We start from the raw sequence: 19,037 nt of genomic DNA, 5'->3' as shown, positions 1-19,037 counted from the left end.
GATCAGACATAAAGGGTAAACTTAAACCAGATCTCAACAGTGTCAGAGTGGTTTTTTTACTGCTATTGGATGTAGTGAAAACTTTAACAAGTTCCTGGGAAAAGAGCTCACTGTGACACAAATACACAATGATACGTAACCATCTCTAAGAACAGCATTTACACACAATGCCAAATAAAAATGCCTGCCAAATCTGCATATTTCTGTACAAATGAGAATACTGCACTATATGGTCTTTTTTAAAAAAAAGTTACAAAATTATGAAGCATAAGCCAGAAGATAATTGAGCTTAATCAAACTCAAATCAAAACATGGCTCCCATTGACCTCAGTGAGAATTGATTTGAGTCCCCAGGGTACATCTACCCTGCGCAGCAAGTAGCCTGTGGGACTCAGGTTTGTAGACTCAGTATTTCCAAGCCTATGCTTGAACATCCATGCTGCATTGTAAACCTGTGCTTCCACCTACGCTGACCTGAGTCATGTTGTTTCTGGACACATCTGCCAGGGTTCCTAGCACCCGTATTAGATAACGGCCACTCCAGGGCATGGTTCATAGTGGATTTGGGAGAATTTGTCTGTCCAGCCTGTGTGAATTGACTAGAAGTGGTGGGGTGAGCGGGGGGCAGGCTTGCTCTTCAGTCTCCACCCCAGGGCTTTCCCTCCCCTTGTGTTGTTAGGCTGGGGCAGAGGATGGTCTGTGGGTGTTTGGTGCCCCTGCCCTGGGCAAGGAGGGCATTTTTTTTTAATAAAAATTAAAGTCACAGTAAACAGTAACTGTAACTTACTAAATTTAGTGACTGCTCCATGATTTTCAATTTAAAAAAAATAATGCTGTGACAAATTACAGCCCAAGCCATGGCTTCTGAACCTGACTGCAACAGGCTTGGGAAAAGGAAGTTCTACTACCTGTAAAATGTTGGTTGAATGTGCATTTGAGAGATTGAAATCCTGTTGGCTGGGCCTTCATAACTGTTTGGGTACCAGGGTTATCAATGTTACCTGCGTTGTTGTGGCCTGTGGCTTTCTGCACGTCTGGGAGGACAAAGGAGAAACTGTCAATCAAGAGTAGATTCAAGGAACTCCTGGATTTCCAAACTGGCACGCACAGCCAGAAAGTGCACCTGTCATAACTGGGGCTGCATCCTCATGCACAGTAGAAATGATGGATGCTTTGTGCACCCATGTACCAGGCTTATGTGATCCCATGCAGGAGGAGGAGGAAAGCAGTATTTGTAAGTGAGCTGTCCCACAGGACAGGGGCTTGAAGTGTAAACTGGATTATAGGATTAAGTATAGGAATTCTTGTTCACATGGCAGTGTCTAACCTCATGTCAGGGACTTTTTAATCTTTCCTTCAATCCCAGAGAAGCTATCAAAGTTGAGGGTCTTCATGACAAACTATTACCTAAGCTTGAGAGAGGCACGCTTTGGTTGGACCTCAGTCCTGCCTGTCTTCTGTGTTTCAATCTTGTACGTTATCACAAAAATACATGTAGGAAGGAATAGTCCACACCCCCTAAATCCAATTCCTATGCTAGGTATGATACCGTGGGAGACTATATCCACTATTGAATTGACACTATACATTTAATTTTCTACCTTGTTTAACATTTTACACTGTGAAGCAAGGAGAGAAAGCTTATTCCTTACTTCACCTTCTAGTTATCATGCATCTTTTTAGAAGAGTTAAAAATACAGGGGCAAGACTGGTTTTGCAGCACTGCATAGGTTTATCCTTTCTATACAATAAAATTATACATTTCCCAAACCTGAAAGCTCTCAAGCAATTCAGTAAAGCTTCTATTCCACCAACCCTTCTGCAGTAAAACAAAACACACCTGAAGGATGTCAATATTTAATATTCTGTTATCAAAATGATTGCACATTTTGACCGTGCCCTCTTTGGTGTTAAAACTTATAACAATTAAGCAAGTAACAGTTGACAGGGACATTTTGTTAATATTTTGAGTTATTTGCTAATAAGAAATGTTCAGAGTTCTAACAGTTTCAAATGTAAGATTCACAATTGGAAATATTTATTCATGTTAAATTAACCCACTGGCATTTAGGATAATGCAGTATATCCCACAACGAGCAAGGGCGGCCACGCTTTGTGATTCAGAGGGCTGTACTGGCAACTGACTTACATATTATTTTACATAAGGATTTTATGTAGACACTTGTATGTATAGCTTCTTTACTAGAGGAACAAACCATGTACTTGTATTTACGAGAAATACTGTAACATGAATTTATTCAGCAACTTCCATTCTAAGACCTTAAAGCACTTAGCCTAGATTTGCTTGGTAATTCCTCTCCTGTGAAGAAGATTAATGTTTCTTTTACAGGAGAGGATGCTACAGAAGGTCTGGCAGTATCAGGAACAGATCCCAGTGCTTTTGACCCATCTTGCATCTGAACCACCTGACAATCCTGTGGAATACACCTGCAGTTTCAGCTTGCACTCACATTGCAGAAGTTATAGGGAGAAGGCCGCAGGAGAATGTCTGAAAAATTTGCAGGCCTTATGTTGTGACACCTTCATCAGGAGTTTGATTTTACTAAATCTGATCCCCATCAGCAGTTTGTATAGCACACAATCTTATTTATGGGTAAGAAGGGTTTATGTGCATAGCCTTTCATATTCACAAGACTACATGAATGTCTACGATTAGTTTAACAGTTCATTACATTTATATCTGGGCGAGATAGTTTTTCTCCTCAAGAGAGTACACTGATTGCATTTACTAATGCATATCCTTATTGTGTCATCATATCAGAACCCTCCCCGCCAGTGGCATCCTGGGAGATGTGGAGATCCTCTAGCATCTCAGCCAGACTGATTCGTGGAGCACCTTCATCATCTGTATCACTTTCCACTGGAATTTTTGAATCTAAAAAACCAAACAAGAAAAACCAAATAAGGAAATAATAGCTCCAAGAAATTTGATAGCTTAAAGCTAGTACATCAATAATACACCCTGTCACTTTCATACAGGGTGCTGAATTATAGACCAAATCCTTCCCACAACAGTATTTTTTCCAAATTAGACTTCCATTCCAATCCTACCTTTGTTGCAATTACAAAACATGAGCTCATAGTAATCAAAGGCTGTAAAATATCTATTGACATTATGACCTCAAGTAATATGCATTCTTCCAAGTGTATGTCACTTTACCCTGAGCATTCAAATCCTTCTGAATTACCAGAAGCTAAATAAAATCTGAAGTCACAAGTGTTATGCACAGTTACATGGTTCAGGAAAATTTACCTTTATAAATATTGACATTCCTTCTAATTGCCTCATCTTCTTCAAGATCTTCAAGGAAGTCCTGGTACTGCCTAAAAAGCAACAAACTCAATTGACTACATTAACTCTTCCTTTAGAATTATGCAAACTCTGGAGTCTGGTAGGCTAGCAGCCCAGTGGCATCCAAACTGAGTCATGCCAGATAACTAGTTAGGGCCAATCCTAGAGGTGAAACTCTACTGCAGGTAAAAACCCCAATGGGGATGGGCAGGGAGAGACTTACTCAGAAAACTTCATGAGTTAACAAGTGCTTTTTTTTTTTTATTATACACTGAGAATACTTACATTTTGTAGAAGTTGCAGCTATGTGCTTCAAGTACAGATTCAAAACATTCAAGGAGGAGCTGCTTATATTTTTATGGGTCCTGTGGGGACCAGTGAACAAATGGCAGAGCCCTAACTCCACTCCCCCAAATGTGTTCAAAAACAGACACAAAACTTTAGGGTTAGGGGAGAAGAAGGGTAAGCATGGACTCACTGACCACAGCCCTTCTTCTTGCATGGGTTTAAGGCACTTATTTTATGTCTCGGGCGTGCTGTCAGCACTTAAGTAATAAGTGCTCTACATCTCACTTCTTTGCTCCCCGTAAGGCCCATGAAGTGTAGGGAAGCATTGCACACCAAAAAATCTTTCCAGGATTTGGTTCCTCAGACACACGCTCTTATAACATCCCCTTCTTTGTAATTCAGTCTTTGACTAGTTTATAGTATGCCACTAATATTCCGCAGCTTTTACATTCCAATTTAACTCTGATCTTTTGCTTCTATTTTCCAGTCAGCTAGGCATTAGTCAGTCAGCTGTCATATATAATTTGTTACTGAACATAACAATGAAACATTTCCTCTCCCTTGCAGAGGTCTCTTCAGACAGCTTAATGTATAATTGGTTGTCCCACAAACATGTGGTCTGTGACACCACTCACTCTGACGATTCCAGCTTTTTTTTTTTTTAAATTATATATATAAATAAGTCTTTGTAGTCAATGCTTATATTGTGTAACTATGTAACCTTTAGTAAGGGCTGTAAGATTGTGGGCAAAATTCAAGAAAGTTTTACTATAGTGTCTCAAATATCAATCTCCCCTGCAATTTCACAAAGCAGTCAAAAGCGGGATGAGATTTCACTCTAAGCACTCAGGGCTAAATTGTGTCTTTAAGGCACTCCCTGCAGTAGGGAGCAGTGAAAAGGTATACCTCTCCCTAGAATGCAGGGAGACCAGACCTGCTGAGCCATTCTCTGATATGGTAAGCATGTACTCCCCCTTATGGAGTGCTAGTTGTACCTGCCTGTGTGGAAGAAGGAGGAGTGGTGTCTCTACTTTTTCTGGATACCCTTTAGATCAGATAATGGTACTAGATCTAGTTCGTGCTCAGGAGAGATTGAGAAATGCTACCCATTACTGGACCCTGCACAGATGGTTCAAGGGGAAAAGTTACTAAGCAGAAACCAAACCTTTCATCGTCTGTATCCATGCCTTCTCTGTCCCTATCCAGCTCTTTCAGTTTCCAGTTTCTACGACGCTGGCGTTTAATGCGGTCATAACTCTTCTTTATTAATACCTACACAGAAGATATCATTTTAGACCAACTTCCAGAAAAACACCAACATTCTTTGGATCTATGAACCAAGGAATTGTACTGCATTGTGGATTCTGCAATATTATAATTGGTCACAAGAGGGCAGCAAGGGAAAGCTGTACCTCAGCTGTGAATAAAAGGATTGAGTCAGGCACCTCATTGAGCCTGAATAGTGAAGTTCTCACACTATTTATATAGTGCTTGTCATACAAAGGGCTCCCAAAGTCCTTTCCAAGCTATATATGTATATGGGAGGAACAGTGCAGCGTTTGCGTAGCACAGATAGGACACAAATAGTTTAGGGAAGGAAATGGATACTACAGATCCAGAAAAGCAGAAGGGATAATTGTGATCATCTAATTTAACCTTCTGCATAACACAGGCCACAGGACTTCCTTGAATTAATTCCTGTTTGAGCTAGTGCACGTCTTTCAGAAAGAAAGCCAATCAAAACATCAGGGAAAATTTAAACAGCCAGAATATAATTTCCAAAACTGGAATTTGACCAGGATGCTGGTGCTAATACCTTGTTTCCCCTGATTTTTAGGCTAGGACTACAACATACATTTTATAGACCATAACATACTCATCTTCAATAATGCACAAGAAACAAACTTCTCTATGAGAAAGGAGACTGCAGGACCTTACCACATCAGGAACATTGTGTGGGTTCATCTTATTTGCAAATTCGTCATTGAGGTTACAATTGGCCAAGTCAAATCTAAAAGAAAGATATTTACAACACGCTTAATAGCTTGAACATTTAACCTTTCATGTTTTATACTTCCAAGAAGAAACATAATATGACGCTGGCGTTTAATGCGGTCATAACTCTTCTTTATTAATACCTACACAGAAGGTCATAGTTCATACAAAAGAGACAATACTTCCAGAAAGAAGTAATGATACACAACAGGGAAGAAAATCCATGCTACTAAGCATCCTTGATAAACAAGTTGAACTCTTTACATTCTAAGATACATCTCACACGACATGCTATCAAGCTGCAGAGTATACCCTTCAACCTGTTCTGTTGTCTCCATCCCCTCTGACTTCTGACATACTCCAACATACTTGGTCTTTGAACATGTCACTACCATGGCATCTTAACCTGCCCCCCGCCCCCAAAGTCTAAGCAGTGCGTTTGTCATATGTGCATTCTATACACTCATTGCTTTGACTCTGACTGCTAGCTGACTGACCCCATTCCAATCTGCCTTCTGTCCCTCCATGCCATAGAGACTTCTCTCATTAAGGTCACCAATGACCTCTTCCTGGCCATGTCTAAAGGCCTCTTCTCCACCCTCATATTTTCTATCACTTCTAATTTTGAAATTAGAACGGTTCACAATTCTGTTGGTAAAGCATGAGCCTGAGCTGAATCCAGATCAGCTTCCCACAGCTGTGCTAGCTCTTCAGCTCTAATCATAGCAAAAAGTGGAAAAAAACAGTAATGAGATACAATTCTGAACATGCACAGGCAGCAGTACTGAGTCAAAAGGCGCCATTTTTACAAGTTTTGGTTTAGACCAGGGCTTCTCAAACTTCATTGCCCCGCAATCCCTGTGTGACAACAAAACTTACTACACGACCCCAGGAGGGGGAACCGAAGCCTGAGCCCTGTCACTCCCAGTGGGTGGGCGGAAGCCAAAGCCCAAGGCTTCCACCCCTGGCAGGGGGCCTGTAACCTGAACCCCGCCACCCAGGGCTGAAGTCGAAGTCCGAGCCCTGCCACTCAGGGCTCAGGCTTTGGCCCTGGGCCTCAGCAAGTCTAATGCCAGCCCTGGCGAGCCCATTAAAACAGGGTTGCAACCCACACTGGCAGGGCGACCTGGGGATGGGTGGGTGGGGGCAAGTGGGGCAATTTGCCCCAGGCCCTGCAGGGGCCCCCATGAGAATATACTATTCTATAGCATTGCAATTTTTTTTTATAGAAGGGGCTCCCCGAAATTGTTTTGCCCCAGGCCCCCTGAATCCTCTGGGTAGCCCTGCACACTGGGGTCCTGATCCACAGTTTGAGAACCACTGGTTTAAACGGATACTTTAAAAACAGAAGCCACCTCTCTTCTCCTACCAACCCAAAACCCTTTTCCACAATGACACAATTACAAGATCTTTCCTGTCCCAAATGCCCTGTAACTTTGGGGTCAGTGTTACAGGAAGTTGAGATTTTATTAACCTGCAAGATCTGTCTCAGGCAATCAAATATTGATTGAAAATAGCATATATCAATACAAACCCCACGACTAGGTCTCCAGGATTTAGAAGGTGACCCAAGTGAGTGCGGCAGAAATACTGATGATCTGTATTCATCTCTGAGGTTTTCTGTACCCAGGCTTCAGCAAGAGTGTGCTTGAGAAATGGAAATAAACATTTTTGAAACTATCTGCATCTCATTACATTTGCTGCTGCACAATTAAAACACTTCTATTGCTGTACTATGTATCATTTGATATTGCATCAGTAATAATACTGGCTTTTTCTGTATCCAACTTCTATTTCCATTTTCTTATAGTTAATGATTGCCTTTTTACTGAAGAGAAACAAATGGAAACAATGGGAAATTTTCACAGATCCCATTTAGATTTCCTCCTATAAATAAAGGATTGTTTTTACTTTGTTATGTACCACAGAGTTTTTGGAACAAGCAATATTGTTTGGTAAGGAAATATAACAACTTAGAGCAGCAAACCCCAAAGGTTAGGCGTTGTTACATAGAAGTCTCTAAGTAGGACACAGTGCCAAGCCACACAGTTCTTGTGTTATTAAGAAAGAACAACTGCTACAAGATCTGTAATAAACTATTAAGATGTGAATGGACTTCTGAACACCCGTCCCTAGTACTAATTTGATCGAGGCAATCAGGTGGAATATTTGTCAAGATATTTGTCAAATATGGATCATTTAGTTATAAATAATCATAGCTGGTATCCACAATCCTCTAAGTGTTGGAATGCATAAAATGCTTCATTACTAAATTTTGACCTAAAATATTAAGCTTCTTACTCTCAAGTTATAACAAAATAAAATTTTAAACTTCATTTTGAAGCAAAGTAATTTTTGAAAAGGGAATTCATGTGATGTGTATGCAATTCCCAATGAATGAGAATGATGCATTGCACTTTTCTTAGGGGAGGGCTTCACTAGCTAACAGTCAGAAAATTTTTGGATACATTTGGAAAAATGTACAGTTTGCTTTTTAACATGGAGTGAGCCAAAACAGAATTCCAGACAAGGAACCAGGTTTCCAAAAGTGTTAAATAAGGCAAATTAACTCTTACTTTGTTTGATCTCATCCCTGCACCTGCACCTTGTTTTCTCTCTTGGACCCTGGTGATATCTATTACAATGAACTCCTCCAACTGCTTTGGATGGAACAAGCTATTGAAAGGGTGACGCCAGTAAGTGTTTCCATCAATGTCAGCAACTGAAAGAGCAAATACAGACCTTTGTGGGCAAAGGAAAATTGCTTTCAGACTCCACATACACAATATGCATTACTAAGCCAAAAATCAAGGCAACTGCCAAATGATCGGTTATATTACACTTCAACAGAGTAGACGCATTGAGGCCAGATGTACACTATAAACTACTGCTGAAGTAGCATTGTCAAAATCAGGGTGTGATCTGACAAGAGTCCCTAGTTTAGGTGCAGTTATACCAACAAAACTGTACTTTTGCCAGTATGCTTATTTTGTTAGGAGGGGAAGGGAAGAGAAGACAGGAATAAGCTACACCCACACTAGGAATGCTTTGCTGGGAAAATATACTGGTATTGCTATTCCCGCAAAGTGCTCCTCATGCAGACCTGGCCTGAATCACAAGTTAGTTAGCATTCCGTACCTCCATCTTAATTCTAAAGGAATATATGTCTATGATAGACTAAGGCCTAGTTTACACTTAAAAAGTGCTGGCAAAACCCCTAATGTTCTGGTATAAAACTACACTGGCAATATAAGAACTCAACTATCAGAGTTGGCCAGTAGAGCTATAACAATAAACCCTTTCTAAAGTAGACATGGCTTACGTGGCACAGCAAGGTGACAAAAGGAAAGAATCATCCAGACAGCCTCTGCAATTACCCCGTCTGTAATTCTTTAATTTGTGGTATATTTTGTATACGATAGTAGAGAATTCAGGGGCTAAGAGGTCAATTTCTTAGTTTGCCATTAATTTGTTTGGCAGTGAGAAGACTGATTTAATCTTTCAAAATTAAGGTCTCAAATACAAGATGTGTATCAGGAACAATGCCAACAGAAGAATTACTACTAGACAACAGGATTAACTCTGAAGGGAAAAAAGAATAACTCTCCTCCCCCAACTTACTTTGCAGAGTGTTGGGATCAATGAGGTGGACAGTACTTGTTACTCTGATGCACACACAAATCTGGCTCATATTCCCAAGGCTCTGTGCCAGTTTTGGAGACAGACATACAACACTGTCCTGTGCAGCAACAGACAAAATTGCATACATTTGTTTTCTTGCTTAGTTATATTAGATTTTTAGCAAAGTACTAAAACTTTTTAAAAACAAGTCCTTAAATTGAGTTTGAGAGCAATCACTATCACCATTCAACATAGATGCTATGAACAAACAACCGGGGGGGGGGGGGGGAGGGGAAGAAGAGGATGTGGGGACATCTACTTCCACAAAACTGTGTGGCTGAGAAGTGAGTTTCTAACGTTCCCATGGCAAAACTTTGACACTTGGTAAGAAAGTAGCTTTTTCGTTCCAGCACAAAGCCATTTTCCCCACCCTTGAGTTGAACAAATGAGGAAGACATTGTCCATCTGCATAGTGCACTTTGCATGGTTCTCCTACTTATCAGAAAGTTTTGGCTATTTCTGTAAACTTGAGGAAAGACAAAGTTGTACCATATTCTGATTTTAAGGTTTCTCCAGGGATCACTCTTTACTTTTTCAGGGATTAACATTAATTAAGTTTTCTCAGGGTATAAAGTACTGATAAGAAGTCAGTAGTGCGGGTCTCAGTCTCCTAAATTAGTAAAAATGCTCAAAGGTGGAAAAGATGTTTTACACTAATTAACTATAGTACATATTCAGCAGGGCTCAATTTGTTAGCAGCAATATTTTTCTTAACTACCCAAATGACTAGGCTATACATTTTGGATACATTTTCAGACAAATTATCTAAAACACAGATCTCAATTATCTACAGATAACCACCCCCATTTTTAATATAATTATTGTAGTAGTACCCAAAAGGGCTAATCAAAATCTCATTAAATCCCCACTGTGCTAGGCTCAATATAAACACATACCAAGACTATCCCTGCCCAGAAGAGCTTTTCACACTTGGGTGCAGTTGTATTTTTTTCAACTTTCCCAGAAATGTTGCCTATATTTTGCTTCTCCTGCTACTGGACTGAGACAAACCCACATGACACCCTGACAACCATTACCGTTGCTAATGGTCATCTTCATTTGGGTCAAGCAAACTGTCAACACGTAAATCAAAGAAGTGCAAATGAATATATAATGCATGGAAACACAAGGATATGTTTTAAGTGCACTGGAACATGTATTTACTTTAATATTTAAAGGTGTTATTACATAAGTGCTAGTATACCAGAACCCTCTCGAAAGCCACCAAAAAAAGCATTTTTACGTGTTAAGCAATACAGAACAGAGGTGCACTTTGAAGGTTATAGGTAAATCTGCTTTTCAGTGATATGAGCCAAAAACTCAGTTTGGAAGATCTCTGAAAGTGAACAGGGAAATTCTCAAGCCATTATCTCTCTCAAACACTTCAAGCGATTGTGCACCAAACTTTGCAGTCAAATTCTACCATGGGATGAAATTTGGCATGTAAATTTTGAGGTGGATTGGTTTTGCTTTAATGCAATTATACAAATATGTTGCACAGTGGGCTTCTAAGTGTTGGTTTCAGCTAGAAGTATGGAGAAACAAGCACTCTACCCCCTTCCAAAATGATTTTGAGCACACTTTTTAAAATACTTTCCAAGCTAACGGAATGCCTGATGAGAGCTTTTTTCACTAACAATGCAATGCATTTACCTTAAAAGACCCTTTAAAAAAAAATTGTGCATCATGATCAAAAATGTAAATTACAGCCATTGTAAGTTGGTAATATATTTTATCCCTTAAAAATAATATCTATCTATCTATCTATCTATCTATCTATCTATCTCAATAAAATAAAGGGAAGCTACCTTGCATATTGGAACAATCTCCACAGAGAAAGTGCTTTTGTAATTGTAGGCATTGCTATGAATATCATGAGAAATCAAACGCTGGGATGATTTTGATCTAAAAAACATAAGTAAAACTTTAAAGAAGCAAAACAAGGCATAAGAAATATACAGAAGATAATTCATTCTATCAGCACAAAATATCGTAGAAGAAAAAGACTTGCAAAGATATGGCTTCATATCACAAGAAAATTAAGAACAACATGGAAAACAGGACAATGGACAAAAGAGTTGGTTCCATGATGTCTCAGCTGATGGAAAAATTTGGAGACTTAGATGGGATGAGTCTTTTGTAATTACACCAGAGAACTGCTGGTTCTCCACTTTACATATGATTTTCAAGATAAAGGTTCAACAAAGTAATTTTTCAACAGCTCTTGAAAATCTGAGTTAGAATGTGATAAACTATGGCAAAATACCTGGAAGGAACTGTACACTGAAGAAAGTCTACCATCTTCTGGGCATGTTGCTTTGAACCATAATAGAAATCCAGGCCATCTTAAAGAAAACACAGCTACATGAAGATACCTATTTAAAAGTACAATATAGTATTTTTCACCATAAAATAATGGGCTATATATTCAAAATTAGGCATCTAAATCATTTCTGTAAGTAACCAATGGAATACTAGTACTTATTTTTCGGGCCTAACACAGACTTCCAAATTCAATTACTTCAGTCATTTTACGTAATTATTGGCAAGCCACTTCACTTACCATGAATCTCTTTGATCCGAAGAGTATTTTGATGAAGCCTGTGTTTTAAAATCAATTGTTCCAAATAGTAGAAAGTCTTTTTGTGCAGAGTCTAAAGTTAAAAAGTCAAATCAAGGTTACATTATGAAAATGTAACAACCTTCAAGTATTCTGCAAATGCATCAACAGGGTAACCATTAACATGGAGTGATCGACTGAAGCAGAAATAGTAATAATAATGCATAGTTCTTATATAGTGCTTTTTATCAGTAGATCTCAAAGCACTTTACAAAAGGAGGTCAGTATCATTATCCCAAAATTACAAATGGGGAAACTGAATAAGCTTAGACACTGAACAAAGTCTTTACTACAAGAGAACTACTGAAAATTTACCATACATGTACATAAGTGTGCAAGCAACTGCTTTATTTATGCCTTCCTGTGTTGCTTTTAAACCTCTATTTTGTATTTACTCTTGTATCTTGCTTCTGTAATATTGATTTTTCAATAACTTAGATCCTAAACAATTATAAATAACCCATCCGTCTGATTCTAATGGGACTAATTTAACTGATATTAAAAAAACAAAATGATTAAAACAAAACAAACAAAAAAAACTAGCCCCACGAGCTACATGGCACTAAAATTGTAGCATGCACCCATTCACTTCCTTTTCTCAAGTGGTGAACTTGAATACTGGTAAAAGAAATGCAAATATGGACATATATAAGAACCAAGCTATTAAAACGTTTAGTTTATCTATCTGATCACCTTATCAAACACTGCATAGCTTAAAGATTATTGTCTAGGAAGTGTGTTTTCCACCAATTTAGAAGCAAAACAGTTTCAGGAGGATGCAAACTGCCAGCAGGCAGTCTGCTAAGAACAAGATTATTTAGACTAATCAAGTCTTAGGCAGCCCTGTAAGGAATCACAAAAGGACTGTACAAAACTAAGGGTATGTCTACAATACTTGCAGTTGGGAGCGTGCCTGCCAGGCTGGGTTGACACAGATGCTAATATGTGAACATTTGTGACACTGGCTAGCTGCCTGAGTACAAGCCCACTCAACCCCCCAGTCAGTACTTGGGTGGCTGGACTGTACTGATGACGAAACATCTACACAGCTAGATTGAGTGGATTTAGCATGTCTGTATACCTGGTTGGAAGGCCCAGTTCCAGCTGCAGTGTAGACATACCCATTAGTGTCTGAGCAACAGAAGGACTGAAGCTGGCTGTTGATCAAAGCAAAATACTGCGGTAAAGCAAAACACTTCCTGCTGCTTTTTCCTAGCAAAAAGTGAAATAGTCACAAATGCAGTTAAAAAAATCTGAGAAATTTTTCAAGTACATTAAGTGTCCTAAACATTATTTTCAAGCAGGAAAAAATCTAAAAACATTTTTAAAAAAATATATCAGGTCTCATTTTAATAAAGCACATTTTACATTACAAAGTTTTAGAATTTTTACATAAGGCAAAGGTGCATCCTCTAGAGAAGCTCTACATATTGGTAGGACGTAGCAAGACAGCATCATGTTATATTTTCATGTTTAGAAGATTACCTTTGCAACCAAAATGGTTAGAAACCATATATATTTTTAAATAAAAACTAGCGGCTCTCAAGATGACCAGTGAGTTGCAGTGAAGTTTAAGAAAAGCAAAAATTGAAGAATTTGTTAACAACCCGTGACAGCATGATGAATAACCTGCCTTAACAATGACATATGAAATGCCCACCAGACAGGTGCAAAATAAAACATATCAGAAGGTGCAACTTAGACGCTCAGACACTCACTATATCTGAATTAGTTTTAGATGTATGGAAAAAAGATGTAGGTGTTAGCTCACTGTATGGCTAGGGTCAAAAAAGGAAACAAGAGGTCAGCTAATGTTAGGAGGAGGCTAGAGAATAAGGAAAATATTTCAATGCCATTATCTTATAGGTGGGGCTGGTAGCATCACTTATTAAAATTGCCCAGCACGTCCCACTATAAGACCCTGTTTTTAGCGGCTTATAATTTCGCTGACCTTTACTGTTTGGGTTGAAACTTCCATGCCAAGAGCCTTTATTTTTCAATTTCAGCCAAAAGGGTTCAGTCATTTTCAAAAACAAGGCAAGGGAAAAACTAGTTCGGCAATGTTAAAGTAATTCTGGTGACCTTTTTTTTCAAAAGCTCTGGTGGCCCCATACTTTGGAGCATATATACACAAGGCTGGCAACCTTAATTCTGGTATTTACTAAATATCTGATTGACTTTGCAACTTTAAAAATGTTTCTTGAACATTTTTTGTGTGCACAATATACTATATATGCATGAGACTGATGGTTCATGTTCACTTTAAGTTCTGATGCTCACCCTTTTAGGCCAAGAAACAGATTTTCTCATCCCTTCCCCCAAGGCCAGGTGAGCTGGAAACAGAGAGGAGCAGAGCTTTCTCCCTCCTTTCCATATGGGTGGGTGAGGGTAAGTAGCTAATATCATCTCAACATGCCTCTTCCATAGTCCCCAGTCCTCCATCCAAGCACGTCAATATTGCATATTGTGTGGCACATGAAGATGCAAGCCAGAGAGGCAGATCGGGAAGGGTGTTTATCTGTTTATATGAGACCCGTGTCCCAGCTACTGGCTTCGTTCACTGGGAAGCATAGGCTTACATGTTTTGGATAAGAGGAGAGTAAGAGTTCCTAACATAGATTGATTAATTTTGAAAAAAGAAGACCAAGAGGAGATGCAGACTAGCACAAAGAAGGCTAGTAAAACATCTGCAGTTACTTTAATTGGGATACAACGTAAAAGGGCCATTACTGTTCATGCTTCAGAGAACAGAACGGCTGGGGCGAGGGAAAGATTTCCACCTTATTTTTGCAGATTGTAATATTCCTTTATTGGCCAGATGCATTGTGAGAAGCTTACGCTTCAAAAGAAGGTATTCAGTATTGGTCACCTGACAGGTTACTGAACTAGACGGATACTGAAGAATATTAGTATTGTTTTTACCTTTTGTCTGACTTGAACCACTGCTTTCCAGAAATCCTTAGCTTCAACTCTATGACAGTCATCACACATTTGAGGCTGAACAACATACTCCACCACAAACACTTGTTGAAGGATTGCTCCATTCATCACCTGCACAATCAAATTTAAATTTAAGAATGATTACAAATTTCCTTTCTTCTGGTTGAAGATGGTGCCATTTCATAGTTTACACCACTGATGCAAATATTCAACCAAATATTAGTATATTATAGTTCAAAGTAACTGGTATAGCAAAATTACTTGACAGCCATTGTTATGTTATGCATGGAGGTTGGCAGTACTGTTCAAGGAACATAAATGTCATGCTTTTATAAAGACCTCAATTTTCCAAATAATTACTCAGAAAATGAAAATAAAACAATATTTTAACATGTTTAAAAAAACCAAAAAGTTAACTTCTGAACACAAGCAGGTAATTTCCTTTTTATTATAAACCTGCCTCTTTAGGAGGTTGAATCTTTCATTAAACTTCTCTGCCTGCATACCGATTACCTTTCCTCCCTGCAGCCGAGAAAGCAAAATGCCTGACTCAGGCCACTGTCAATACTGCTCCATTTGTGGGCTTTAGGCACAGTGAAATCAGCATCTTCCTCCAAGATAAGCAAATAACCTCTGAAACATGCTTTGCCTCTACCAGCCAACAGAGAATTGCCTTTCTGTACACCACTGTATTTGTTTCCTAAAATAGTGCTTAGAAAAAAACCTATAAGAGGTGCAATGGATCTCAATTACCTCTTTTTGTACTGTCAGCTTTATCTTAAGTCTCTTGGAATGTGGTTCAGTCCAAACAAAGCTTGCTTCAATCAGCCGCACCTGTCAGTAGAAACAGAGAGCCTTATTCATTATCCTATAGTTGATAACCTGTCAGACTCTCTAACATGCATGTTTAAAGCATGAAAAGTTAACCATTAAAAACACAAGCTTCAGGTAATGAGTTACAAAGTACACCATCAGCAACTGAGGACTGGAAGATGTCTAAGAACCATGCTTAGCAGTACAACAAACCCAATCAATATTATTCATGCTACACCTCCACATAATTACATTGGAAAAAATTCCTTCTATCTAAAACCACTGACATAGAAATACTACTGCTGCCATTTGTGCTTTTCACTGCAAACTGTCAAGTAACAAACTGCCAGTTATTTAAAAATCAATGTAAAAAAGGCTTACTGAAATTGTTATTTTACTGTGTACTACTATAAATTTAACCAAGTAAATAAGATAGAGTTAAAACCTAAGCAGTCTATTTCCTAGTCCAAATTGTGATGTGTTGGCACAAGATCAACCAATATCTCAGAGGTGGGCAAACTACGACCCGCGGGCTACATCCAGCCCACGGGACCGTCCTGGCCCAGCCCTTGAGCTCTTGGCTGGGGAGGCTAGCCCCTGGCCCCTCCCATGCAGCTCAGCTTGCCGCACCACCAGCGCTCTGGCCCACTGCTCCGGCCAGGCAGCGGCTGGCATGGTAAGGGGGCAGGGAGGCCTGGGGGGAGGAGAGGGGTGCAGTTCTATGGGACAGAGGTTCAGCGGGGGGGAGAACAGGGGGCGGTTGGATAGGTGTGGGAGTCCCGGGGAGTCTGTCAGGGGTCGGGAGTGGGGATGGGGTTGGGGCAGTCAGGGGGCAGGAAGTGGGAGAGGGCGGATATGGGGTTGGGGCCAGGCTGTTTGGGGAAGCACAGCCTTTCCTACCTGGCCTTCCATACAGTTTTGCAATCCCAATGTGGCCCTCGGGCCAAAAAGTTTGCCCACCCCTGCAATATCTGGTAATACTAACATGACTGTCAAATGCATAATAATATATCTGTTTGGTTTAACAGTGGAAATTAATTTCAGTAACTAAATGCTTTCTTTAGAGATGTGTTTTGTTTGTGTTAGCCAGATCTAATGCCAAATTCTGGGTGAAATCCTGGCTTTGTGCAAGTCAATGGGAGTTTTAGAATAATTTTTTTTTTAAAAGAATATTAGGGTTGGAAGGGACCTCAGGAGGTCATCTAGTCCAACCTCCTGCTCAAAGCAGAATCAATCCCCAACTATTTTTTTTTGCCCCAGATCCCTAAATGGCCCCCTCAAGGATTGAGCTCTCAACGCTGGGTTTAGCAGGCCAATGCTCAAACCACTGTGCTACCCCCCCCCCATTACTACTGACCTCAATGAGGTCAGGATTTCACCCTCCATCTTTAACATGAATCAGCTGATATAGGGTAGGGGTAAACGTGACTGACTACCCAGAAAGTTCTAAAGTCTATACAAGTTAATCAGATCTTATTTTATACAGTACAAATGCAATTCAGTGACTAACCTTACTAAGCGAAGCTTTGATTTTTTTAAGACACAAAGTAAGAAGTTCTCTTGATTCTAAGGCACATTGAACCCAAGTTCCTGGAGGCTGAAGATATCTGAGATAAGGGAAAACTTTCAATGATTTAAATTATTCAGAGATCACTGTTTATTTCAAACATTATTAGGTTTAGCAAAACCAAATGTTTACTATAAACCCAAAACTGGTGCTTCCATAAGAAAACATTAAGATCCATATACTTCAGAGGTACAGTACTTGAACTTTTCCCCACCCACTTTTTCCTTCAGAAATTACTTAAGCCATCTACTTTTTTCTACACGTGGTCCCACATCCCAGAATCACTAATATTGCTTCTGCAAAACAAAAGCCTTAAAAATAATAATTAAAAAAAAAAGTACCAAATAAGGTCAAAACAGACATTTGCATTCTATTAATATAAACTTGGTCATTTCCAACCATTGCTTATGATATTCATGAAAATATCACAAATTAAACATTTTAGTGACATATTAGTCTAAAATCTACAGTGTAATCATACCATACCTCTCACACTGTTTGCAGAAGTGAACCGTGACTTGTTTGGGGATTCCTTCTGTGATATCCACCTGAGTTCGTAAACATGCCACGCACATGTTCGCAGGGTTTGGTGGGATTGGGATGCCACACTGGCAGCACAGACTTGAGTAAATGAAGCAGAATTAACACATGAAAAATAAGCACCATACTTGGGGGGAGTGAGAGGTATAAAGGCAAAGAAAAATGCTGTGATGGGAGGATGGCCTGCTGCCAGCCAGGACACCCATCAATACATCCTGTCACTGTGCACTTAGTCTGGCAGGTTGCATGGGTTTGGCCTGAAATGAAGACCCAGCTCCCCCCAGGGTGTCAGTGACCAATGGCCAACCCATCTCAAGCCCCCCCCCCCGGCCGAGGGAAGCGACGCCTGTCGTGGCTGCGATGGGGAAGGATTCCCGACTCGTGGCTCTTCTCCACGGGCTCCCCTCGCAGGGAATTTCAGAGAGGTCCGAGCTTCCGTTTCCTCCCTCCCCGCCTCGCTATGGGCTCCGGGGACCGGGCAGTTCTCTCCAGCCCTAACCAACCCGACCCCACAACTCCCCCGCGGGCAGCGCCAGGCCCGCGTCACTTACATGTTCCCCTGGCTGGGGGCCACTGGCTTCTTCATGTACTCCATGTCCGGGCACGGCTCCTGGCAGGGCGGAGAGCGGAGTCAGCGCGGGCGCGAGGCTCCGATAGGCCCGGGGCGGCGTGTGCGGGCCTACAGGGGCTCTGTGCCGGGGCAGCCCACGCGGAGACACGTGTCGTGTCGGGCAAGGCCGGGCCGGTCCCGCTCCGCCGATTCCCAGCTCAGCCGCAACTTCCGGGCTCCCTCCGGCAGAGCTCGGGGTCTCGGGCCCGGCCGGAGCCGAAGTCCCGCGAGAACAGGGCGGAGGCGGGGACGATGGTTGTTTACATCAAGCAAGGCGGAGCTGACCTGCCCTGGCGGTTTCTCAGCCAATCCGCGGCCGCGGAGCCTGTGGTTAAAGCCAAGGGGCCGCGTTCTGCGGGGAGACCCCATGGCCCGCCCCGGCCCGGCTCAGCGAGACTGGCAGGGGAACAGCGCCCGTCTAGCCCCGCCCCCGCTTTGCCGACAGCCAATGGGCTGCAAAGAATTTTTAAGAGCGGGAGACGTGCACCTGATTGGCCGGGCTCAGACAGTCGCAGGGGCGCGTGGCCGTGTGCGGCTGTAGGGCAACATCCGCGGTCATCGGCCCCTCGGTCAGTGCGGACAGAGCCGCCCGCCTGCCCGCCTCGGATGGGTTTTGCTTCCTTCCACCCCCCTCCCGGTTTTGTGATCTAGTTACATGCCACGTTAGTGA

At 41.0% G+C, this 19,037-nt stretch overlaps 1 protein-coding gene across 2 annotated transcripts; it reads right to left on the bottom strand.

Moving 5' to 3' along the window:
• Positions 1-1,843: 1,843 nt before the first annotated feature.
• NMD3 (NMD3 ribosome export adaptor) lies at positions 1,844-18,771 on the bottom strand. 2 transcript variants are annotated; one of them, XM_039489368.1, is made up of 16 exons: positions 18,653-18,771; positions 18,309-18,367; positions 17,704-17,838; positions 17,161-17,257; positions 15,591-15,671; positions 14,820-14,948; positions 11,841-11,931; positions 11,544-11,622; positions 11,086-11,182; positions 9,218-9,335; positions 8,173-8,318; positions 7,131-7,243; positions 5,540-5,612; positions 4,767-4,873; positions 3,275-3,345; positions 1,844-2,896 (listed from the first exon to the last, which is right to left on the bottom strand). In XM_039489368.1, exons 1-16 carry the CDS (start codon positions 18,734-18,736, stop codon positions 2,763-2,765), a joined length of 1,614 nt encoding a protein of 537 aa, XP_039345302.1. In that variant the 5' UTR covers positions 18,737-18,771; the 3' UTR covers positions 1,844-2,762. The 2 variants fall into 2 exon arrangements, with proteins under 2 accessions (XP_039345302.1, XP_039345303.1); XM_039489369.1 differs by lacking the exon at positions 18,653-18,771 and having other exon boundaries at positions 18,309-18,555.
• Positions 18,772-19,037: the final 266 nt, after the last annotated feature.

This window comes from Mauremys reevesii, linkage group 9, assembly GCF_016161935.1.
Source record: "Mauremys reevesii isolate NIE-2019 linkage group 9, ASM1616193v1, whole genome shotgun sequence".
NCBI classification, from domain to species: Eukaryota; Metazoa; Chordata; order Testudines; family Geoemydidae; genus Mauremys; species Mauremys reevesii.
This window is presented reverse-complemented; position numbering and strand designations above follow the sequence as displayed.